This window comes from Numida meleagris, chromosome 27 (assembly GCF_002078875.1).
Source record: "Numida meleagris isolate 19003 breed g44 Domestic line chromosome 27, NumMel1.0, whole genome shotgun sequence".
In the NCBI taxonomy this organism is placed as follows: domain Eukaryota; kingdom Metazoa; phylum Chordata; class Aves; order Galliformes; family Numididae; genus Numida; species Numida meleagris.
In genome coordinates, this window is record NC_034435.1 from 1787501 (window position 1) to 1811724 (window position 24224).

Genomic DNA, 24224 nt, shown 5'->3' on the forward strand with positions numbered 1-24224 from the left:
CTGGAGTGGTTATATTCGTGGATTTTATTGTATGGTTTTACTGTGTTTGCCTTGTTGAAGCGCTCAGATTTTTTTTTTTTTTTTTTTGCCACTTCTGGAGCATGCGTTTGCCTGGCTGTGAGTGTAAGGAAGAATTTGCTTTCTACATTAGGCAAATTTTTTTGTTTCTAGAGCATCCCCTGGTGTGTCTATGGCAGCTGGCAGAGTAGAAGACCCTGATCATAGCAGGGTGAACATAAAGGGCTGGATTTGCAGCTCCAAAGAGCGGGGTAGATGTGATCCCCACAAGGGAGCTGCAGTAGAGAGGTGACTTCCTTCGCCCCCACCCCGACAGGATAACCCAACGTTTGCATATCTCTGTACAAAGCTTTGCTGGTAGAGATGATGAGGCCAGTTGGCTTTGATGAAACCACTGACAACACAACCAGTTTTCATAGAATCAGAATTGTTGGAGTTGGAAGGGACTTTTAAAGTCCATTGAGTCCAACTCCCCTTCAATGAACAGGGCACCCGTAGCTCCATCAGGGGCTCAGAGCCCTGTCCAGCTTGACCTTGAGTGTCAGAGGTCCACTGGTTTTGTTCCAGCTGGTTTGTAAGTGTTTCAAACCTTTTGCTTCCGTCTTCGGCTTCCTCATCCTCTCCTTCCTTTGATACTTTTGGCCATTTTTTCAAAAAGTTTGAGTCCCTAGCTGCAAACCTGTTCCAGAAATCTCATCCTTTCTTTCAAGATCTGTGTAATTGGCTTCCTTTTGCTTTCTCTGTTTGGGGAAGATATTGATGCATATTCCCTTCAGTATGTCCCTTGTCATATTAGAAGAACTGAGAGCCAAGATAAAAAATTCAAATGATCCAGATGTTGAAAACTGCTTAAAAATTCAATCATTAACACTATGTCAGACTGTGTCTTTCTACCATTGCTCAGCTTTTAACGTGGTTTCTTCACTTCACAAAGCTTCTGGTGGCAAGCCTTTTCCTCTCTTGCTTTGAAAAAGCTTTTGCATCTCATTTCAAAGATGGGGAGGGGTTGTTGTCATTTCCCCCTCTACCTCTTCAGATTTCCCCTTCAGAAATAAATTTGAGAGAGAAAGAAAGAGAAAACAATTCCAAACGAACTCTTGGAATTATACGCAGTCCATTTTCAGGTGATGCAGGTTTATTATAGCTGGAGGAAGGTGTAAAATTATTGTGTGTTATTTCTGAATTGTGTGGCAGCGTAGTTTTGGTTCTGAATTTTAAAGCTGACACCTCTCATGACACTTGTATGCAAAGAAAGGGAATATTTTACTCCCCTTTACTGCCCAGGATTTGCCATCCTTATTTTGCAGCGGCAAGAAATTGGTGTTACCATGAAGAAGATAAAACATATATTAATAGAGCAGGATGAATGTCATAGTCATGAACTTAGGGGGTTCACAGATTCCACTTTGAGGGCCATATTTGGTGTTAGAAGCACTTGAAAACAGCACAGAGATCTCTACCAAGGGCTTTGGTTTTGTGCTTGTAGACCACAGCATGGTCTATAAGCATAAAACAAAAGGCTGTGCCATAAAGCCTCCTTTCTTAATGGGTTCCTGTGAACACAGTGATTCCTCCCCTATGGGCAGAAGGGAGGATCCACAAATGTTTTTTTACCCACCAAAATCATGGCACATTGGAACTTTCTCAGGTCGCTGCGGTAGCGGTAGCTATGGCTTTGCTTTCCGTTCCATGCAAAAAACCATATTATTTTTGTACTTGATGGTCATCACAAGTTGAAATGCAGTAGAGAATCCTCTAGAGAGAAAAGCTGACATGCAAAATAAAACGAAACCACCATCCTGAATTCTGTGGAATTAAACAAATTTCCCCTTCTACATAAGCGTCGAGATGGCAGATATAAAATGCAAGTTAGTAAGGAGGTGGGTATTTGTTGTAAAACCAAGTGGCCAGAGATGTCTATCTATCTGGATGCTGCGAATCTGCCAAACCTCAATCTGCTGTTCAGAATCTCTCGATTATTTATATAAGCAACATAAAGCGTAGTTCCACCAAGGGAGTCGTTACTGTTAGCAGACACAAAGTAATAGTGAATGAATAGCAAAGTGTTCACTGAAGGGTTCTTTCTGAAGAGTGTCGGTAAAATTACTTGAAAAGTTCAGTCATTAAATAAATAAATAGTGCTACAAATAAATTGATAGTGGGATGAGCGCAGTTTTCTCTCCCCTTCCATGGCTTTCAGTGGCCACGGCGTATCCTTACTTATCTGAAAAACGGAAGGACGTAATTTTTCCTTAACAACCAAATTCGTAAAATTTCCTTGGATTTCTCACGTCTTGAGATTTCTCTCTTAGTGGCTGGGTTGTTACTCCACCTCCCAGCTCGGTGATCGCGTAGCGTTGGTTTGATGTGTGCTTTTGCTTTGCTGCCATGTTGACGTGGCCGTGGTGGCTGGAGGTGAAGTGTCCCCACCATTGGTGCTTGGGGAGGCGAGGACTGGTCCAGTGCATCTGGGGATCTCACAGAGCAAAGAACTGCTGGCGAGAGGAAAGGGACTGGTGAGTACACTGAGCTGTGTCCAGTTGTGCGTAGTAATAGTGCAAGGAATAGCGCAAGGGATGGAAAAATGACCGATTTCTACTTCTGATTTCTGTAGAAAGCATTATAGCCTGGGTATTGATTTCTGCTGCCCTGGGTGAATTCGGGAATAGGTCACACAGCATTAGCAGAGGTGCTCTTCGGTATAACTTCAGACAAAACTCAGCGGCAGCAATTTGTTTTAAACTAGAGATATTATTTCTAGGACTGGAGCAGGTGAATTTACATAACCATTTCGCTTCGGTTGTATGGTTCAGGAGCATGTATTTTGAATCTGATAAGGCACTGATAAGCACCATGTTGCTTTGGGAACAGAGAAGCTCAATGAGTTGGGACCGAAATAAGGAGTTTCATCTTTAGAAGCAGTGGGTTTCTCACTAGTTCTGTGTGTGATAGAAACTCGGGCAGATGCATGACTCTGCCTTGCAACATCTTCAAAAGTTTCATTTATTTCCTGTGATAGCAGAGTGAAAGGGAAACCTCTGACAGAAAAATCTTGATATTAACAGTTAATGAATGAGAGATGTGATCACATTCTGCAGTGGGTGCCCTTTGCACACACTTCAGAGAGCGCAGGAGGCCCGGCAGCCTTCAAGGCAAGCGAGTCGCGATGGCTTCCTTCCTTTAAAAAGCAGAAGGAGCGCCTCTAGAGAGCATCAGATCCTGCGATGGGACCACTGCAAAAGAACACAGCGATGGGGGTCTTCATGCCAGAAAGCGATGGGGATGGCACGGTGCACAGAAATAGCTGCTCCTCGCCATGCTCCGCTCCTGATCGGATACTTACTTCGTGAAAATGGTTTCTATTTCTCATTCTGAAACAGAAGGGTAAGCACTGAGATGAGTTTTGTTTAGCAATGTTTTAGAAGGGATGCTGCAATCAGTCCTCCATCCTGGAGGTGCTCGTGCTAGAGATGGAGCAGGAAAAGACAGGGAGAGCTCGGCTGTGGTTTGTTCACTTATAGCAAAGCTGATTCTTAGGGCTGGGGTCTCAGTGAGAGCACTGCTGAGTTAGCAGAGCCCTGTGGGGCTTTCCGTGTGCTGTGTGCATGTGTCTGCATGGCTCAGCAGCAGTGTTCTAAATCAGGAATATTTGGTAACCGCTGATGTGAGTGCACAAGGAGCAGGAGAATGGGCGATCAAACAGGACCCGAAGGCTTTCCTATCCAAAGAAAATCTTTTGGGATGGGCTTTTTGAAACAGACGCATGAAAAGATGAAGAAAGGAGTCAGGAGTGTCAGCTGTAGGAGAAGGCGTTCTGTTCTGATGGCTGTTTGCTAGCGAATGGGTTTTGAAAATGAGGGGCAGCATGTTGTTTTCCTCCTAAAGCATTGTTATTAACTGTGACAGTGGTGTCTTCGTAGCATCTGCGGGGTGGGGGATTTTGTCATTTGCAAATGGTTGTGCATGGTTTTTCAAAAGAGGATTTCACATGTCCTTGCTTCTTACTTTGGGTGGTTGCATCTAGGAAATATGAGAAAGGTGTTGAATTGTTTCCTGGTGGTTCTCAACTTCTCATTTCCAAGACTGAAAGCCACAGATTCGCAAAAATTAACGGCAGCTTTGCTTAAGGCAGCATTTCTGCCTTGTCTTACGAGAAGCTCGTGGCCTACACTTTGCTTTAAACACACGCTCAGGCCTCATTGATTTCATAGCAATGATATTCTTTGCCACAGAGAGGAAGGGACTTACCTGTGGGGCTCGTCCGCCTCTCATTTCTTCCTTTTGATGAGGCATTGCCATATCATCTGGGCTAACTTTCAGATAATGATGAGCTTATCTGCATGCATTGATCTTCACTTTTAAATAAACTGTTGTGACAGCATTTTTTTTGTCAGGTTCTGTATGAACCCGATGGAATTTTCCATCTCTGGGTAGGCAGAGCAAGGCAGAGCTGTTCAGGGCTGTGTGCACTGTGAGCAGACGTCCACCTCCTGCACTGCCAGACAGCGGTGGAACAAGATTTCTCCTACATCACACCAAGGGAAATGCAGCTCCACCTTCCTGGCAACGCAAGACCAAAAGCTGCCACTTAAAATATGCACACGCAAGAATTAACAACTTCATATCTGCCGTCTATGCTGCTGCACGGCATAAGCTTATGTCTTTTTGTTCTAGAAGCAATATCACAGTTCTGATATAGTAGGAGGTCTGGTCCTGCAAATTTGTGCACTGCTCTTGAATGTGCTGCCAGGAAACAATTTGCATTAGAAAGCGTGGCCTGGCCATGCTAATTGATCTTGTAGCCTAATTGATCTTGTTGGAGTGAGTTTGCTTGGGGGAACTCTGGCGCAGAATCGCTGCATCCGAATGAAACAGCTCAGAGGTCTCTGCTGTCCTGCACTGTGTGGTGCAGGAATGGTGAGAGAAAAGGGCACAATTCAGCTGTTCCTGGCTTTAGATGTTCCTGGAGCAGAGTCTGCCCAGTAGGGCTGGAACCGAAGGAATAAGGCAAGTGAAAAATGTCTATAAAATACCCAAGCGTATCCAGCATTACCTGCCAAAAAGTCAGTGCTTTCCAGCCAAACCATGCAATAATGCTGAGGAAGAAAGTGGATTTTTTTCTAAGAGTGATTTCTTCTCTGAGAAAAAGAATGCATTGTCTGCACTATCCCACCTTGAGTCATAGTGTGCAGGGGGAGTTGCCTGGGCAGCAGAGGAGAGCTGGATGGAGCAAACACCGTGAGGATTCTTTATCCATCAGCAGCACACACTGAGGGTTCTGTGGACCAAGAGCTGCAAACCTCTGAAGCTTGCAAAGAATCATCAGCAACTTTGAGGTTTTAAGAGATTTTCAGAGCATTTCCAGTCTTACAGTCCACTGTCAACAAATAGTAAAATTTCAAGGTCGGTTTGCAATACCTGAGTTGCTTTGAGGCTAGCTGCCGTGGGCAAAGCAGCCTGCACAGTGCTTTGATCACAAGCACGGATGAATTGAGGGAGGTTTGTACAGCTTACAGTTGTAAGAACCTGCAGTTCTGCTGGTAAGGTTGGGGAGGTTCATGTCGCTTCGAGTGTCGTGTACCTCAAGACAAAAAACTGCAATTCGACCCTGACAAAAACCCTGTTGTGATTAAGCCCCAAAGGCAACGATTTAATCTAGAATCTTAGTGCATTCAGAAAGCTGAATCTATCGTTCACCCCCCTGAAAATCAAGTCTTTCCATACAGATTCAGAGAGCATTGACAGGTTTTGAAAGGGAATCCTTGCAATCTGGTTTTCAAACGAGAGCCCAGTGGAATGCAAAGCTGCTGTGGAAACCAGCCTTTAGAAAGCCTGGTGCAAATAGTGGAAATGCTCAACTTTAAAATTCTGCCTGCAAAGGCATTGCAACACATTGACAGACTTAGAGGCATCGCAACACGCTGACAGCCTTGCAGCAACATTTGGCAGTGTGAGTCAACAATCCTTTGCGTGTTTTCAAAATAGACATGCAGCAAATACGTGACTTAGGCAGATTCTCGGCGTTTCTGAGTCAGTTTTATTTTGAATGTAAGTATAAAGCATTGCCAGCAAGATCGATTCTTCCATCAGTATGATCCACAGAAGCAGTTTTCCTGGAGCTCAGGAATGCAGGTCCATAGGTTTTCTCCCTTCTATCTGCTGCAGGCAAACAGATCATCCCATTGAAATACAGAAAGAGATTAATACATATTCCTCAACACCACCTGCTGCTTTAGCATGAATGTGAAATAATCAAGAACATGATTAGAATAATACCCCTTTGCCTTAAATAGGCCAGTAGGTTTAGAGAGCAGTGTGAGATATTACCAAACCACAGACCGAGCAGCGGAGAGGACCTAAGCATGTTTACTTAAGTGCTTAACAGTGCTTGTACTGCACGATGTTCCTGCAAGAAGTTTGCAAAGGTTTCTGCTGTAAATCATACCGTGCTCGCTGGGGCTTGCTGCTACTATCTCATTTTATCAGGCCAAATTCTGAATAACTCCTGCGGGTTAGATACTGAAGTATAGAGAAGCTTGAGATTAGTAGCTGAGATCTGATTTAGTTTAAGCTGGTGTGATTGAGGAGTGTAAAAATGGGCAAATCATAGAGCGGCTGAGGTTGGAAGGGACCCTAGAGATCATGGAGCTCCAATGCCCTGCCTCATTTCCCTCAGCATAAAGCAAGGGTTGCTTGGCTCAACCTTTGTGCTGATTTAAACTCTTTCAATCTTAAATTCTGTTGCCAGTTTAACTATGGTAAAGCCCAGTGATGTCTTTGTAGATTGTCTCTGATGTATATGGGTGCTGAATCGAGTACAGAAAGGGAGTCGGAAATGAAAGTTTGATCCAGAAATTGTCACTGGGGTGAAATGGAATAATGGAATAATGGAATTGTGTGGTTTTTTTTTTTAAAGCAGTTGGAAGCTTTCTTCCCTTTGTTCCACCCAGCATCTAATCTAAATTTTTTAGTTTAAAACTGTTCCCCCTTGTCCTATCACTGTGTGTCCATGTAAAAAGTTGCTCTCCCTCCTGAGAGCTGATTTTAAGAACTGGAAGGCTGCAGAGAGGTCTCCTGGAGCCTTCTCATTGCCAGTCTGTACAGCCCCAACTCTCAGCCTGTCCCCAGGGCAGAGGGGCTCCAACCCTTTGAGCATCATTGTGACTTACTCTGGACCCACTCCAACAGATGCACATCTTCCTTGTGCTGTTGGTTAAAAATTCTTGTTTTCTTGTGTTCTTGGTTAAAAAATAGCCCTTTTAGCTCTGTTTTCAAATGAGACCCAGCTCAAAAGTAGAACCGGTGTTTGTAGATATGAATTTGTAATATAAATAGGGGGAAATGAGTGGATGTGAAGATTTAAGAAAAAGTCTGTAATGTGTAGAAAGAGAGGTCATATGAAAAGTGGTAACATTTAGATTTGTGCATTAAAAATTAGTAAACTGAAAAGAACAAAACATAGACATTCGCCTTATTAAAATGTTTGCATTTGAGGCGACCTGGTTCATTCTCTGTTCTAGTTCAAGACAGATATGTGACCCACTGCACTGTTCATTTTCACAGCTTCTTTAACCCACTCACTGGAAATGTGGGGGCCCTGGGCAGCCTGATCTGGTGCCTGATAACAGTGGTTGGCAACACTGCCCACAGCAGGGGTGTTGAAATCAGATGACCTTCAAAGTCCCTTCCAACCCAAGCCATTCCATAATTCGATGATTTATGTCGTACTTGAGTTCATCTAATATTTCATGATACAAGAACAATTAGATTGAGTCAGCTCAAAGATTTGCCTGGAGAAATCCTTTGCCCTATCTTTATTTGGTTCCCCTTTTGCTTTTGATGGTTGCACTATCCCAAGGCAACAAAACTACAAATTTTAATGTTGCGTTGCATGAAGATGTGCTTCCTTCTCTTCCTTTGTAATCCATTGCCTGATAACTCCCGTGCATGTCCTTTATTCTTGAGAAATAATGAGTTAGCCTTTCCATATACAGAAACAATTCTAAATCTATGCCCATTCCCGCTGCCTTTTGCTGGCACTATTCTAATTTTATTGCATCCTTGGGAAGAAGAATAATGTAGCACGAGTACCTCGAATTATGGTCACAAAAAAGCCAGATTCACCATTGTTTGATGAGGCAATGTGTTTTATTTAAAGAGAAGCGCGTATCACCTTGTACATCTGCAGTGAAGCAGTTCCTGTCAGATATATACTTTTACTGGAGGGCTCTGTACAACCTGCTGGAAAATACAGTTCATCAGAGTCTGCTCAGGGTGGAGAAAAGAGAAGAAGAGGTTGTTTGCTGGAAAGAAGAATTCAGGTTTTTTGTTACTTTTTTTTTTTGTTCTGTCTCATGCATACCTCTTTTGGCTCCCTTTTATTTCATGTTCTTCCCAGCTACGTTGAGCAGAGTCTGTTGGTTACAGCAGTCTTGAAACTTCTTATAGTTATATAGAAACTTCTTATCCTCATGACAGGCATTGGGAGCAAGAGGTGGACAGGGAGAAGACAAACTACTTTGCCCGATGTAGCTGATGAGTTTGCACAGTGAAAAAGCCACCTGTTCATCTTTGACTCATTCAACAAAGAAGTCACGTCAAAAACTAACTTGAAAAATTCCTGGTAAGTGATTAAGCCCTAAAACAATAGCATATTTCTGCCTTTTGACGCTGCCAGTAACCACAGGCACACTCACTGAAATTCTCCCTTTGATGCTTTGAGCTCAGGAGTCAGTTTAAACAAAAACCAGAGGAATTACCCGAAACATATTCATGCTAAAGGAGATTCTTTGTTTTGGTTTTTAGTTACCCTCAGAATCTTTGCATACTCTTTGAGATCTCAAAGAGTTACAGCTAAATTAAAACAAATGCATTCCAAATGTATTTAATTGCAAAATCACCCTGACTGGGACAGCGTACTTTCCTGGAACTTGTCCTGATTTAAACCAGCAAAGAGCTTTGGTCGTGCTGAACAAAGTCAGACATCAAATAGGTGTGGATTTGTCTGTAGATGCGTGTTTGTCTATTTTGCAGATCTGCATTGTGCAGAAAGCAGAGTAGACAGCAACCTGCCAGCACTGGAGGTCTTTAAATCTATAAAAATAAACAGCAGATTTTATACGTGGAAGGTGTCTGGGGGACCACATGCAGGTGCTTACGTCTAGACATCCCCTCTTAATCAGCACAGCCCATTTGATTTCCTGGAGGATCCACATGTTACAGGAAGCTTGCAGCTCAGAGGGAGATGTGTGGTGATAACTCTTTGCGGTTGTCCTACCAAGATCACAAACGTCATCAAATCCAGCTTTATAAAGTAAGACCAGTAGTTTTTAGGACAATAATCTGGGGCTGAGTAGATGCGTTTGGGCTGTTATCCTATTTCAGCAGCTAAGGCATGTGACTGAGGTAAATCAGTTCTTCTCCCTTTGCCTTCTTTATCTGAAAAACAAGCAAAGAGACTTATCTCCTATGCAAGGCAGTTTGAGATCAGTGGGTGATAAACAGTATGTGATAGCAACTTTTGTTATCCTGATTTAAGTCAGGCAAAGTGCTTGTGATTGTGCACAGGGTTGGCAGAACGCTCCTTTTTAACTCTTCTCAGTCGTCTTTTGGGTACTCTGTGGAGACATGCAAGGTCAGGGGATGAGGTCTGAGCACCCTGATGGAGGTTTGGGTGTCTGTGTTCATTGCAGGGAGTGGAACCACACAGCCTTGAAGGTTCCCTTCCAACTCACATGGTTCTGTGACTCTATGACTCTATGACGGACTTTGAGACAACGTTGAGCTTTGAGGACTTGGATGCGTTACCTGTGTTCCTGGTGTGATTGTAGGAAAAGAAAATCACACGGCTATATTAACTTATTATTTTTTTATGTTGTTTATTAATGTCATGATTAACAGCAGCTTTAGTGGTAACGGTTTTATGTCTCCATTCTGGCAGAACTGAGCTGCATCGACAGCCATGGACAACTTCATGACACCGCTGAGCACCATCGGCGACCTCACACTTCAGCACAGCAATGCAAAGTTCCTGCACAGCAGAGTGAGCGGACCCTCCCGACGTAAGCGGGAGTTCATGCCGGACGAGAAGAAGGACAACATGTACTGGGAGAAGAGACGCAAGAACAACGAGGCGGCCAAGCGCTCGCGGGAGAAGAGGCGCCTCAATGACTTCGCCATGGAGAGCCAGCTGGCCGCGCTCAGCGAGGAGAATGCCATCCTCAGGACGGAGCTGCTGGCCCTCAAACTGCGCTTTGGGCTCATCAGCCCCGATGCCAGCACCCACCAGGGCCGCTCCTTGCAGGACTTCCTGGGGATTTATTTCCGAGGGCACAAAGCGCTCTCGCCGTTCCCTGAAGCAGAGCCCTTTGCTGGGGATTCCAGCCTCTCCGCGAAGAGCTTTGTGCCGAAGGTGCTGGAGCCGGCTGGCTTTTCGTGCAAAACCTTTAACCCATCTAGAAACTTCCTCAGCTGTGACTCGAAGCCAGTTCCTATGGACACACCTGGCCTTCACCAGCCAAAGAGGCTCGATTCAGCCTTCAGATCCACAGTTTGCTCTCCTTTCCTCGATTCCCACTGCCCAGACAGATATGCGTTCCGTTTGCCTTTCTCAGGTGGTGCCTGCTTCCCGTCCCCTTGTACCGGTCTGGCGGAGGTGAGCAAGGAGAGCACCACCACTGTCTCAGATGAAGATGATGAGCAGCAAGTGCCCAAAACTTCTCCTCCACCCCCATGTAGCTTGCCCTACCCTTCAGAAGATCATCCAAAGGGCCGAAGCTCTTCAGCTCTGCCTCACAAACTCCGGATTAAGACCAAAGCCCTCGGAGGACAGTGACCATGGCTCTCTCTGCAGGAGGAGAGACACAGCCTCTCTGGGAGCAGACACAATATATTCCAATGACACGAAGGGTTTGGAAAGAGGGGTGGGAGGGAAATGTCTTTAAAGAGGGAAGTAATTTTCTCTCTTTTGCATAAATGCTGAGGGAGGTTATAGGGCTGGACTGCATCACTACAGCACAACTGCAGTTGGCCATGAAGTTAATCTTGCTGTGAGGGACCCGCCAGACCCCATGGCTGCTGGTAAGCCTCAGTTTCACCTGGTTGCTCTGCTCACCAACCAAACTAAAACTTCATAGAATCACAGAATGATAGAATGGGTTGGAGGGGACCTTAAAGATCATCTAGTTCCAAGACCTAGCCGTGGGCTGGGCGCCCCTCACCAGATCAGGCTGCCCAGGATCCCATCCAGTACTGAAGTGTGAAGGGACGAGGGGCAGGAAGAGGCAAAGACAGTGGAGGTGGTGTCCACACCATGGAACACAATAGTGGCCCCACACCACTACTACAGCTGCTGGGTGTGACCACCATTTTAATTCTCTTTGCTTTGTCATCACCTCCATCTTCACAAAAAGGGCTGAGAATCTAATTGTTTAACACTGGGAATTGTGGATGGAAAGAGTTTCATACCCTCCAGCTGTCTGGAGCAAGAAAAAGGAATAGCAATAAGAAGGCAGCAGATTCACACTGGCATGAACTGGGAGCAGAACCTGGTCCATTTTGTTCTCACTTTGTCATAATTTATCTTCAGAGAGGATGAACTCTTTTTCTCTTTAACCAGAGACAATGTGGTCCAGAAGATACAGTTATTTCCATTTATCTTCATAACAGTTGTTTTGGAGGATTTCTTTTTTTTTTTTTTTTTACTGAAGTATGAAACATATCTTTGTCTTACTTCTTTGTAAATAAGGCATTTTCAGAAATGATACTTCCGTATTTGAAAATTGCTTTTATAAAACATTCTCTTCACTTTTGCTGTGTTGGCTGATCCATTTTCTTATTTCAAAATTAATTACTTACAAAATAAAACCGCTACATGGCGCGCTGTTCTCACTAAAATGTCTGTGGAATAAGGACATTTGTCAAGCATTTTTCTAGAGAGCGTTTTATGCTTAATGAATAAATGCACCAATAAGAAGAGTGTAAAAGGACAATGATACCTGAAATGGGGAGTAAAAATCCCTTACATTGGCTCAGAAAATAAGGCCTTTACTGTTGGGAGGGATTGGGAGAGCTGGGAATGTTCAGCCTGGAGAAGAGGGGATTCAGTGGGGGGCAATCTGGTCAATGTTTCTAAATGCCTGTATCATAGAATCATGGAATGAAGGGAGGGTGCAAAGAAGGCAGCCAGTCTCTTTTCAATTGGAACACAGAGTTTCCTTCTGAACATTAGGATGCATTTCTGTGCAGGTGGCAGAGCAATGGGTTGCCCAAGGAGGCTGTTGGGTCTCCCTCTTAGAGATCTCCAAAAGCCACCTGGACATGGTGCTGGGCATCCTGCTCTGGGCATCCCTGCTGGAGCAGGGGATGGATCAGATGGAGCCAGAAGTCCCTGTCAGCCCCAACTGTCTGTGATTTTGTAGTGTTAAACACACACAGTGGCATCCAGATTGCCAAGGAGTATCAGCACTCTCTGCCTAATAAAACTCTATTTCCAGAAGTGGCGTAAAGTGTACTGGCCAGCCTGGCAGGGAGCTGTCCCCTCTGGCAACAGCCAGCAGGGCAGATATCCCCAGAGGTAAGTCCTGATAGAAGGAGCACAGGTAACAGTGATGAAGGGCAGGGATCAATCAGGCTGCGGGGCACACACCTTTATGATCCCTCGACCCTTTTCCTTCTGTCCTTAGCTGCATGCTCACAGCAGAGCCCACAGCTCTCCACTCAGACTCCTGTAACTGATGTGCTGCTGATGTGCTGCTGGCAGGACTGTGGCAGAGGCAGTATCCAGGCAGCATCAGCCCAGTGGTCTCTTTGTGCTCTGGTCAGTGCAAGGAGCTCAGGTTTTCTCACCTTCGGCCGCTGAGATCAATGCCTTGGGGCCAGCTGCAGCGTGGTGGACACAGTGCTACTGTACCTTCTGGCGTGGGGGGAAACCAGAGAGCTGCAACTGCTCTTCAGGTGCGAAACTTGACACGGTGATACTTGCAGATTAAAAGAAACCACAAGTGTGTTGATTTCCTGTACTATCCCCCCATCCTCTCTTCCCCTCAGAACAGTCCACAGCAAGAAAGTGGCTTCGGCATTACTCGGCTGGAGGAAATCATCTCCCCCTTCTCCTGCGTGGCTCCAAGCACCCCACATCCATCTCCACTCAGCCACTTCCCACTGCTGCTTGCAGCCCCTGCTCCACTGCTTCTCCTCTCCGGGGTTTGCTTCTTCTCCCCTCTGGGGCTGCAGGAGGAGAGGACATCCCCACTCCCTCCATTTCACCTTTGCTGCCTTGTCCTGCTGGTACCCAAGGAGATCCAGCCCTCTCCATCATTTACCCCATCCCCAAACTAAATATTTGACAATGTCTTCAAAGAAGAGCCATTATTGTACTAATTGTTTCAGATAATGAAAGCTGCAGGGCTTGCCTGGAATGGAGCTGGTCTATTCTGCTTCTGCTCCAGCATAGAAATTAATTCATTAACCGGGCTTTGATACCAGGTAATTTCATGTAGTTTTCAAGCTGGATAAACACAGAGATGAGATTTACAAAAGAAAGCAGCATTGCATGAATCCAAAGAGGAGGCAGGGGAAATATTTCAGGTTTTCCGGACTTTGGGTGCATAGGAAGGAGGCAGAGCACCCATCTGCTGCCCCCAGCTCTGTGCAACAGGGTTCACCCAGTTCAGTTCCACAACAGCAAATTTGGAGCTGAGTCAAACTCTCTAAATTACAAAGCTTCGGAAATCAGAGCTGGAAAGGGAGGCTTTATGGCTAAAATAGGGTTTGGGTCCCAGTTTTAAAATTGGGTTTGGGGCAGCAAAGGAAAAGAAACGGCGTGTTTCTTGCAGGGTCTGTTACAAGTACTGTCCACCTGCCGTAAGAGATCACAGCACCACGAACTCACCATACCTCTTCAAAAACCTATTCTGGCTTCTTCTGGGGAGGCGTAGGCGCTGTCGCCATGCATTTCAGGCAACATTTTTCACACCTTTGCAGCGGTAGATGGAGTGATGATTACAGAGCCTTCCCTTAAGAGCATGAGTTAATGATGACCTTTAGCTTAGGACAAAAACTGAATCATTACTGAGGTAGGAAAAGTTAGCAATGACTTCTGGAAACAAGCTCAGCATTCAGAATACATCACTGCCTGGCACACTGTATAGCTCTGAGTGTACCTGCACGGGCAACACCGTTTCAAATATATATTTTTTATTTAATCTTGGCCATATTTCTGTTATTATAAAATAATCAGAAAGCAAAATCTGAAACCATACAAAACTGTCAGTGTTAGCCACCTGTAGAATGAGCTGCTCCCTGCTCTGCATCATGACCCCTGCCATGGGCAGCTCAGACTCAAATGTAAACTCAATTTTCCATCTCCCACCCCCAATCCCAATCCCAATCCCAATCCCAACCCTGACCCCAGTCCCAATCCCAACCAAGAAGACTCTTCTGACTTAATCCCATGTCAGTCCTAGGGGGTAGTTTCTAAATAAGAGAGAGAGTCCTTATATGGGAAACAATAGAAGTGTTGCTGGTGGGAATTTCCACCATCTGCAAATGCCAGGTGAGCTCGGTGGTGCTGGTAGCAGTAGCTCCAGTTGCAGCTGATTTGCAATCCCACGGACTGCAGAGGGCTCATTGTCTTCATAACTGCTGGTCAGGGGCAGGCTCAGTGCTTGGAGGCTGTTTGCAGGGTGAGGATGCTTGGGAATGATGGTGTTTGGATACCATATTGCTTCTGTGCCTTCCTAGGGATGCTCTCATGCTTGTGGTGAGTTTCTGGTTCTGGACACTGGGTTTAGAGCTGGGTTTTATTGTTTCCTATTCAGAGAGATTGTGTGGGGATAGATTTCAGTGACCACAGTGCTTCTGTCCCTTGTTTCTTGCTGGCTCTAACAGCCACACAAAAGCTGCTTCTAACATGAGCTGTGGGCTGTGCTCTGAGCAGCCTGGACTGCTTCTCTTTTTTTTTTTTCCGCTGAAAAGCCTGCCCCAGGTAGGAGTTGTCCTTATGCTCGTAACTGGGTGTCCTTGCCTAAAGTGGATCTGACCCTGAACCCAGGATGGGGATAAAGCAGTGATTGGATTTATCTTCCATTTAATGCAAAACACTTCAGGAGCCACTGTGCAACTTCCCCGTGCCACCAAATATTCTTGTTCATGAGTAGTAATGCTAAGATGAAGTGATAATTAAGGAGATATCTTGGGTGTGCAGGGAATCTATGCTTATGCCACTCCCTCCCAGCTCCTATCTTTCTCTTATCAGCGCTGCAGTCTTTCAAATGCGTGATCAAATACGCAGGAAAAAAAGAAAAAGGAGAAAAAGAAAGTGTAACCCATACATTACCCTGTAAATACAGTGCAATAAACGCAACTGAAGAAGTGTGAATACACTAAGCTATTCATCTTTAGGCTGCCTTTCTGATACCAGTTCTTCTGAAGACCACAATCTTTCATTTCTCACACATAGCTTTACTCATACTTGATAAGAGTGCTAAAACATCAGAGGGGACCGGGGAGGTTTGACAACTCCTCAACCTCAAAGAAACAAACTACTCAAACAGCAACACTCTAGGATGAATAAAGCTTGACTGACTCTATTTTTATTTATTTTAGTCTTAGCAGTCGTGCTGTGGAAGGGCTGGGTGTGGATAAATGAGCCGTTAGCCCAGACCTGTGCCCAAATTCAAGCTTTGTCCCAAATCCTCAGGATTTAGCTCCCAGGGCTGTGTTCCCAGCACCACTGCCCAGAGCCCCAGCAGTTCTGTTGTCTCTATTTGCTGGAATGGGCTGCCCAGGGAAGTGGTTGAGTCACAGTCTCTGGAGGTGTTCAAGAAATATTTAGATATAGCATTGAGAGACATGGTTTAGTGGGGTTATATTGATGGTAGGTGGATGGTTGGACTAGATGATCTTGTAGGTCTTTTCCAACCTAGCTAATTCTATGATTCTATTTCTGCTTCATTCTGGCAAAAAAAAGCTTTGCTCAGTGATGACTGCATCTATTAGCTTGGGCTAAAGTGTGATCAAACTTTCACAGAACCCCCTGAAATGTCTGGGTTTTTTTTTTTCGGGGTGGGGGGGTGAGGGGGAAGGTGTAAAATCCCCCAAATTTCCCCACTGCTCACAACTGTGTTAAGCCAAACCTGGAAGCTGCCCACTATTTGCTCCACATCTGGCTCGGGCCTGCTGGGGCACCATGCCACTGCCACATCTGGTGCACATCTGGAAAGCTTACCCAGGTTGGGGGGACAACATGCAAGAGCCACTTTGGTCCTACAGCTCTCAGCTGTTTGGAGGTCTGGCCATAAGGTTTTGCTGCTGTGCTGCTTTTTGCACCCATGGTGAGAGCTGGGTGCTACCCAGGCAGAGGGGGAGCCCTGAAAAGTTTGACGCTTGTGTTTGGTTTTCACATCTACAAACCCAAAATGTTTGGTGGTGACTCACAAAGCGTGGAAGTGGTTACACTGGCTGCTGGAGGTCACTCCAGTGGAAGGGACCAGAAGAGGACATTGGGCTGGAAAAGCTCTTACTGATCCCACTAATTGATCCTACACCAAATGGTGCTGATGCAGCAATCTTGATGTGGCTTCTTGGCCAACTTGACCTGGATTTGGAGTGAAAATGTTAATGCTTTGTCCTTTTAAGGGCTATGAAATGCAGGTACATTAAGTTGTAAGGTTTAAGTCATTTAGGTCTGTAATAACCTTTATTCAGCTCCCAAAGAAGTGGGGATGGAGAGCATTGCTGCTAGGGCATCGCCAGGGTCCCGTGAGCGGAGGCAACGCCCGAGGCCATGGGGTCTGTGTGGGGCTGTCCCAGTCCCCTCTGCCCCTGCCCGTCCTTAGGAAGTGCTGGTGGGTCCCAGAGCACTCTCTGTGCCCCAGCTGAGCACAGCACAGCTCAGCCCTCTGAGCACACTCGTTTTCTCTGACCTCCAAACATCGGGAAGCTCAGATGAAGGATGAAGATGTGATTTTGGGGATGTTAGAGCCAGCTGCAGCACGAGGTGCTCCTTCAGCCCACTGACGAGCCTGAGATAGCTTTGGGCCATGTGAGGACACCGCATCACCTCCAGCATTTGGGAAAATCCTTCCCGAGCACGAGGCAGCCCTGTGTGCGGCTCACAGGGAGGTTTTGCTGCTTGGGAATGTTCTCACCACCACAGCATTGCAATGCAGCAGCAGGCAATGGCTGGGGCTCTGATTGGGGTGGAGGGAACACAGAGTGAAAGGGAACAGAGCGCAAGGGCCACGTGTAAAGGTTAACACTTGCTCCTGGCAGAGATGAGCAAATGTCTGTGCTCTTAAGTAGCAGTTGCTGACAAAGTTGTCTGGCAGCTATTTGGTTTGTTTTTCTTTCTAAAAGGCCAATAATCTCCCTTTTTTTCCACTTTACTTGTTCACACCCATGTAAAACAGGGAGTCTGATGAACATCCTTTTGAGATCTTGGGTTGTCACCACCTTCCCAGTGCGGTAGCATTAGTTCACACCTCCCACGCTCAGTGCCTTTCTTTAATACAGTAGAAAAACCTGGGCACTGCATCAGAAGGAAGATTACGGCAGAAAAATACTTTCCGCCAATTCACTGCAACATTCTGACTAACCTCAAAATCTTACCATTATGTTCTTGTACATCTCAGGTCCCTCACCTCTCTGAGATGTATGGCTGGGGGGGTTCACGCCCTGGTAAAGGTGTGTGGGGATCTGTGGGGCTCATTTGCTGCATATTCACTCTAGGCAGAGTGACAAATGGGTGACCGGGGACTGCTGGCACCATACAGGTGCCATGCGTGTGCCATGCCCACCCACACTCTGAGGGCTGTGCTCAAGGGACAGCTAACTGGAGAGCAATAATTAGAGTCCTGTCCCTCTTTTAAGCCTTTAGCAGAAAAAGTTACGGGCAGAAAGTCAAGAGTTTGGCTCGGGTGCTCAGTGTTTCCCCTTTCAGCTTGCAGGGAACAAATCTGCAGTGTACTGCCCCGTAGCACGTGGGAGTGGAGTTTGCAGCTGCACTGGGCTAACAGTGCACATGCATTGCATGCGGGTTCAGCTCCATCCTGGAGCCCATCCCTGCTGGGGCAGGAGCGCCGCTGTCAGCTCGCAGGAGCTGCTCACTCCTCCCCGGCACCTGGCATCTGTGGCCTGGGTTTCTATTGAGATAAGAACTTGTTTTCTCCGGAAAGTTTCAGGGGAAATGAAGTAGTTAGTTTGAGTCAACACGAGAACCAAATATTCTTTGCTTGTCAGAGAGCCGTGGGAAAGTGCCCTGCAAGATCCTGTGTCCCCAGGGTGTGCCTGCAGCATCCCTGTGCCATCTCCCCTGTATCCCTAGATCTCTCCTGCATCCTTGCAGCATTCCTCCTGCAGCATCCCACAACCCTCCCCCAGCTCCACACAGACACCAGGCAGCCCCAAAGAGCGTAACAATGAGATCAGACTGGGTTTGTCCCATGGCATGGTGCGACAGAAAACTACCAGCAGCTCAAAAGCTGGCACCAAATCCTGTGTCATCTTCCAAAGATCTAGGGAGTTTCATGCAATTTAGGTAAATTTGGCATGATTTCTCTCCGGGGCTGCCTGAGGGAAAGTTTGGTTCTGAGCTTAGCAGTATTTGTGATCTTTTCTGTGGCTTCTGACTTTCACTGCAGCATTGGTGTCCTCAGCTGGGAGTAAAGGCTGGGACGAGGCCACAAGGAACGGAGCAGCCTCCCCATGCCCTGCCTAAAAGGCTGCTCCTGGCTCCCAGCTGGTGGTGATGGAGCCCTGGGGCTGGAGTGGGAGCTGCAGCTGTGACTTGGAACCCTCAGCCCTACAAAATCAGGCAAGGGGGCAGATTTCACCCTAAGAGAGAGCAAGTGTGGGAGCCAGTGTGTCTTTCCCCCCTCCCTGCAGTGGCCCATTTGCAGGCCATGTGGTCCAGGTAGGAAAATTGTTGAGGTGGTTTAGGAGGGAGGACATGGAGGCACAAGTAGTTTAGAAGGGAGGCACTGTGGGTTTTGGCTTTGCTTTCTTTCCCAGCATTTGATTTCTGCACTACTGGGCAGCTCTGAGCATGTGTGCATTTGCTTTTTGTCATTGTAAGTGCTAATGGCACATGGCAACAAATGATGGTGAAGACTGCAAGGGACTCTGGGGGGAGAAGAAGGCTTCTGTTTGGTGCCAGGGCTGTGGCTGCTGAGCTCTTGTGCAAATCACAGCATGAAGCTCTCTCAGCAGAGGAGACTGAGCTGCTGCGGGACTCCAATAGGCAGCATCACCCCAATGCTGCACGAGGTGCAAGGATGGGACATGGGGATGGCAGGCAGTGAGCAAAGACAGGGAAGCAAGGGGCTCAGGGCAGGGTTTGGTGCCTCCCATGGGGCTGATGCTTGTGCCATGGTGTGTGTTTGTGCTAAGCAGCACCTGCACTGAGTCTATGCTTTTAGCCTAACAGCCCTCAGCTGGGACACTGTGGGGGCTGGAAGATGACCATGCTCTGGTCGTATGAAATTATTTATTAGTGCTCTCTGCTGCTTGGTCTGTAGCTGCAATGAAACTGCACCACAATTCTTGCCTGCTTTGGGGTGTCCCCTCAGAAGCACTTCTGGTGGACAATGCACGAACCTACTTCATAGTACTCATCCCGGCGGATCCAGCACGACTGGAAGTTGCGGAGCGAGGCGAGGATGGATCCCCCCGTCCACGCTGCGTGCCGCTGCAGCGCCGAGCCCACCACCTCCACTGTGGTGCTGGGTGGCAGGCGGTCCAGGAGCTCATGGCACAGCCTCTTCTCCAGCCCCTTGAAGAGCGAGGAGCCCCCGCACAGGAGGATGTTGGCGCACATGGTGGGTATGATTTCCTCCGGCAGCTGCATGAGGCTCTTCCGCACTGTCTCCTGGATCATAGAATCATAAAGGTTGGAGAAGACCTCTAAGATCATCCCATCCACCTACCACCAGTATTGCCCACTAAACCATGTCCCTAAGTGCTACATCTACCGTTAAACACCTCCTGTGAAGGTGACTCCACCACCCCTCACCGGGCAGACGGCACCAATGCCCAACTGCTCTTTCTGAGAAGAAATTCTTCCTAAGATCCAACCTGGATGCCCACGAAGGAATCTCCCCAGCTGGACGGAGGGTTGAAGAGCACCTCTGGGCACTGGAAGCGCTCCTTGCTGATGGTAAGGTTCATCCCGTTGGGCAGGGTAAAATCCATGGTGTGGAAGCTGGGAGGGAGGAGGCACTCGGTTTGGAAGTCGGTAGCGACGTAGCAGCACGTGTGCTTGATGTCCTCCACCACATGGCTCATCCCCTTGCTGAACATGGGCCCCGTGTCCTCCAGAAGAGTTGAAAGGTACCATGTAAGGCACCGTCCTGCCACGTCTGTCTGCGTGGAGCAGCGTGCCATGTTCCTGCCCTCCAGCACTGGCATGGTGCGGGTGGCTGCGTGGCCCATGTCCAGCACCAAAGCAGTGATCTTGCCATGACTGTAAACTGAGAGGACGGACTGAGGGGCCACAAAGAGACCTGGAGTGCCCAGTACCTCAAAGGCCATCTCTGCCATGTTCTCCCGGCTGCTAGTGGGGGTGAACAGTGGCTCTGTGAGGAGCAGTGCATGGTCCTCAGGGTTCACCCGGAGCTCACGCTTGATGAGGTGCTTCCATAGGCTTTCAGCCGCCTCCCAGTTGATGATGACGCCATTGTGCATCACCTCCACGGTTTCAGTGTCAGGGTACAGCAAGGCCTGTTCTCCAATAACCATCTCAGACCTGGCTGCTTCTGAGCCCATGCGGCTGCCCACCAGGGTGCTGACCTCAACACTGGGGGAATGGTGTCCGGAAAACCCTGCTCTGCAGCTCCTTGTGCCCATATCAATCACAATTGAGCCTGTGATCAGCTCTGGCTCCTCGCTGCAGGAGGAGATGCTGGTGCTGGAGGAGACGCTGCTGACAGAATGCAGCTCCAGCTCGTCTGGGTGGCATTCATGGAGTGTAAACATAGGGGAGGAGGTCCCTATGCATAGAGAGTTCCCATCCTGGGAGGGCTCTGTCCCACCCTCTTGTGGCCCCTCCATCTCCCAGTGCTGCCTGGGAAACAGAGCTGGGCAGTGAATTCCTATGAGTGGGTTTGGGCAGAATCTGCTAAACTGTGACATGCTGGAGGGAACTGTGACATCAGCTGGGCTGAGCTGTGGCAGCAGGGGATGATGCCACGCACGGTGTCTGATGGTACTGGCTGCTTTTTGGCAGGAGTGCGGGAGAAAAATGAGAATGATGCCCATCACCAGCTCACACCTGTATGTGTGTCATGGGGAGGGGTTGGGGTCTGCTTTTGGGCTTGCTTTGTTGTTTCTTGTAGTGCTTCTTGGCCAGAAACCAGTGCCTGGGGGCATCCCTCATGGTACAGTGTGACCAGAGCAGCGTCCTTGTGGTTACATATACCCAAGGGAAACAGATCCATGCGTCTTTGTGCTTTTACATACCCAAGGAAAACAGTCCCATGCTTCCTGCTGGGCTCAGCACTTGCTGAACACTGTCCAGTACTCCCAGCACCGCCATGGGCAGTGCTGTGCTGTGGGCACAAGGGCCAATGAAACATTGCGTTGCATCAATGCTCCTCCTTGTGCTGATGCATTGGGCAAACTGCTATGTGAAAAAGCTGCAATGGGAGATTGATTTCCTCATTTTCTTTCTCTTGCTGCCCCCTAAAGCTGGTGGGTTTTACTCGATAGGAGCAGGTGGGCCTTGCAGAGCAAAGAGGAACCAGGCCCAGCAGTGGCTCAGAAGGAAGTGTGGGTTTGCTTCTTTCAGGAAGGTTGGAGAAACACCATTCAGTGCTGGTGGTGCTGATGTTTCGCATGTTCCTGTCTTCGCCAAGCTCGTGGAGTCTTATGGAGAAGTGTGGGAGAAAGGATGATGAGAGACAATTAGTGGCGAAGCAATGAGGAGAATGAGCAGGAAAGATGGGCTGCAATGCCATGGGGTTATAAATCTCAGCAGCAACCTAGATTCAGGTGCTGCCTGTATACAGGGCAGATGGTCTGGATCCAGCAGTGGCTGGGGCAGCTTGGGGGAACTGAGTTCTTGTCTCCGTTGAGGACCAGTGTTCCAATGGGAACATTGCATGAGCTGTGCTAGGAATGGGAGGTCAGAGAGGAGCCTGGGTGATGCTCAAGTGACTTCCTGGTGGCTGTTTCCAAAGCCAGCAGAGCATTTTCCTATCTGAGAGCCCAAGTGAAGAAGAGTTGCTGGGAAGAACAATGAGAAGCAGGTAAATCTTCTGTCACTGCAGTTCAGGCTTGTTTGCAGTGTTCAGCATCAAATGTTTAAAGAGCTGAAAAGGAGACTGATAAACTGTCTGTTATTGAGCAGTAATTACCAGGGCAGCGTTGGTGTGTCTGGATGGAACCATAATAAGGAAAGAGAGGATGTGGGTCTTCTGTGGAGTTAGGACAAGTCATCTGAAGATGAATGCGAGGATAGAAACAGAGGAATGGCATTCACACGATGCAGGAATGGGACAGCAGGGGGCAAAGATGATGCTGGGAGGAAAGGAGCTGAGGTTGGCCCAGGGCACGTCCCTGCAGCTCAGCTGGGGCCCTGACCCCAGCCCAGACCCTGCCCACTAATCCCCACCACAGGGAATGGTGCTGCCTGGTTCCGGGAACTCAGCAGTGCCTGGGGCCAGGTCATGGCCAGGGCTGGGCCACCTGCGTCACCGCAAGCTGCCGTGGGCTCTGGTTGTGAACCGCGGCTCCATAGCAAACGCAGGCACAGGTCCAAGCACAACAGGGAGCGCATTGCAACACGGTGCAGGGATGCCCAGCAGTGCCATGGTGTGTGTGTGTATGCCAGGTCCCTTCCTCTTGGGCAGCAGGCCCACAGAGGTGCTCGTGGGTATCAGCCATCCCCATGGCACGCTCAAACTGCTGCTGCTCTCTCAGCTTCCCTGTCCCCTCTCAGCTGCCTAAGTGTATTTCAGCTTTGTTAACTGCAACATAGCTTTTAGGGGCCGGGCACAGGAGGCCAGCTGGCAGGACTGGGTTTGGATGCTATGCTCACAGTGGCAAAAGTTTTTTAGTGTTGGAAGCATGAGGCATGCCCTGATCTGCCAGGGAGCACTGGTGGCTGAGGCAGGGAGAGGGGGATGCTTGATGTGTGGCAGTGGCTGTTTCTGCAGAGAAGGACACGTCTGCAGCAACACCTTAGGAAATGGGGTAGCATGGTATTGCTGGGATGGTTTCTTGTCTCTTTGGAGCGCCCTCAAATAGGTCAGACAGGGTTGAGTGCTGCTGTGCTGCATCTAAATCAAAGATTTTCTGAATTGGATCAGCTTTTCATGACTTGCTGTGGTACAGGAAAGTTTGCCCTGGTGCTCTCCGATCTCTACCGGACCCAGGGTGATGCCAGGAGCTCCTTGGGGACAATGCTAGGTTTTGTCCCAAGGGCTGCATGGGGCAGTGGTGGCAGCACAGGGGCTGCTGATGTGTTCTCTAAGAGATGTGCTGGTCCCAGTGCAGCCCTGGGAGAGGAGCAGGAGGTGGCACAGCTCACAGCACTGCAGCAGCTCTGCTCTGTGGGCATGGTGTTAAAAAAGAAAACTCAACACCTCTAGGAAACTGCTCCACAAAATAGCACTGTGGTGCATGCTGGCTGTCGCATCTCTGCACCCTGTGCATTCCTACGGTTTGCCCTCCTTGTACCTTGTTGGGTGAGAGGGAGCAGGATGCTGAGGCACAGTGAGGACATGGGACATGGGGAAAGTGTGGGATAGAGCCTTCAAAGCCGGAGCTGAAAAGTCCTCTGCTCACAGCATCGCTATCATGGCTGCTGTCACATGTGGGTGGCACGGAAACCTGCAAAGTCTTTCACAAGCAGCTGCGGAAAGCTTTTAAGCCGGTGATGCTGACATAATCTTGGGTGCTTGAAAACCTTTGTTTGATCAAGCAAAAAGGTTTCTATTCCTGCTCTGCACTAAGGAACCTGACCTGGGAGGTGAACCGGTCCAACCTGCCCCGAGGAGTTTGGGTTTGAAAGTAAAAAGGTAGTTTGCATGGAAACGTTGCCTGCAGTGGAAGGATTAATGACTAATCGTGGTTTCATTAACTCTAGTGCTTTCACTTTCAGCGCAGAGTCTAATGATAGCATCAAATAATTACCTAGAGATCAGCACCACCTCCCCCTGTGCTCTGCAGCAAATTGAGGTGCGATGAGCTCATGGGCACTGCTGTGG

General features: G+C 47.9%; 2 protein-coding genes across 4 annotated transcripts in view; one reads left to right on the top strand and one right to left on the bottom strand.

The window, feature by feature from the left end:
- LOC110389044 (nuclear factor interleukin-3-regulated protein) overlaps positions 1 to 11900 on the top strand; it is a 12692-nt gene extending 792 nt beyond the window's left edge. The window contains exons 1-3 of one of the 2 annotated variants that reach the window (XM_021378941.1): positions 3128 to 3402; positions 8497 to 8641; positions 9959 to 11900. In XM_021378941.1, the coding sequence (XP_021234616.1) occupies positions 9980 to 10852 (873 nt within the window). In that variant the 5' untranslated portion in view covers positions 3128 to 3402; positions 8497 to 8641; positions 9959 to 9979 and the 3' untranslated portion in view covers positions 10853 to 11900. Of the gene's footprint in view, positions 1 to 3127; positions 3403 to 8496; positions 8642 to 9958 lie in introns of those variants that run through there. The other variant, XM_021378942.1, reaches the window with a different exon arrangement.
- LOC110389042 (actin-like protein 9) lies at positions 19454 to 21144 on the bottom strand. 2 transcript variants are annotated; one of them, XM_021378940.1, is made up of 2 exons: positions 20143 to 21144; positions 19454 to 19885 (listed from the first exon to the last, which is right to left on the bottom strand). In XM_021378940.1, exons 1-2 carry the CDS (start codon positions 21064 to 21066, stop codon positions 19583 to 19585), a joined length of 1227 nt encoding a protein of 408 aa, XP_021234615.1. In that variant the 5' UTR covers positions 21067 to 21144; the 3' UTR covers positions 19454 to 19582. The 2 variants fall into 2 exon arrangements, with proteins under 2 accessions (XP_021234615.1, XP_021234613.1); XM_021378938.1 differs by having other exon boundaries at positions 19455 to 19885; positions 20092 to 21140.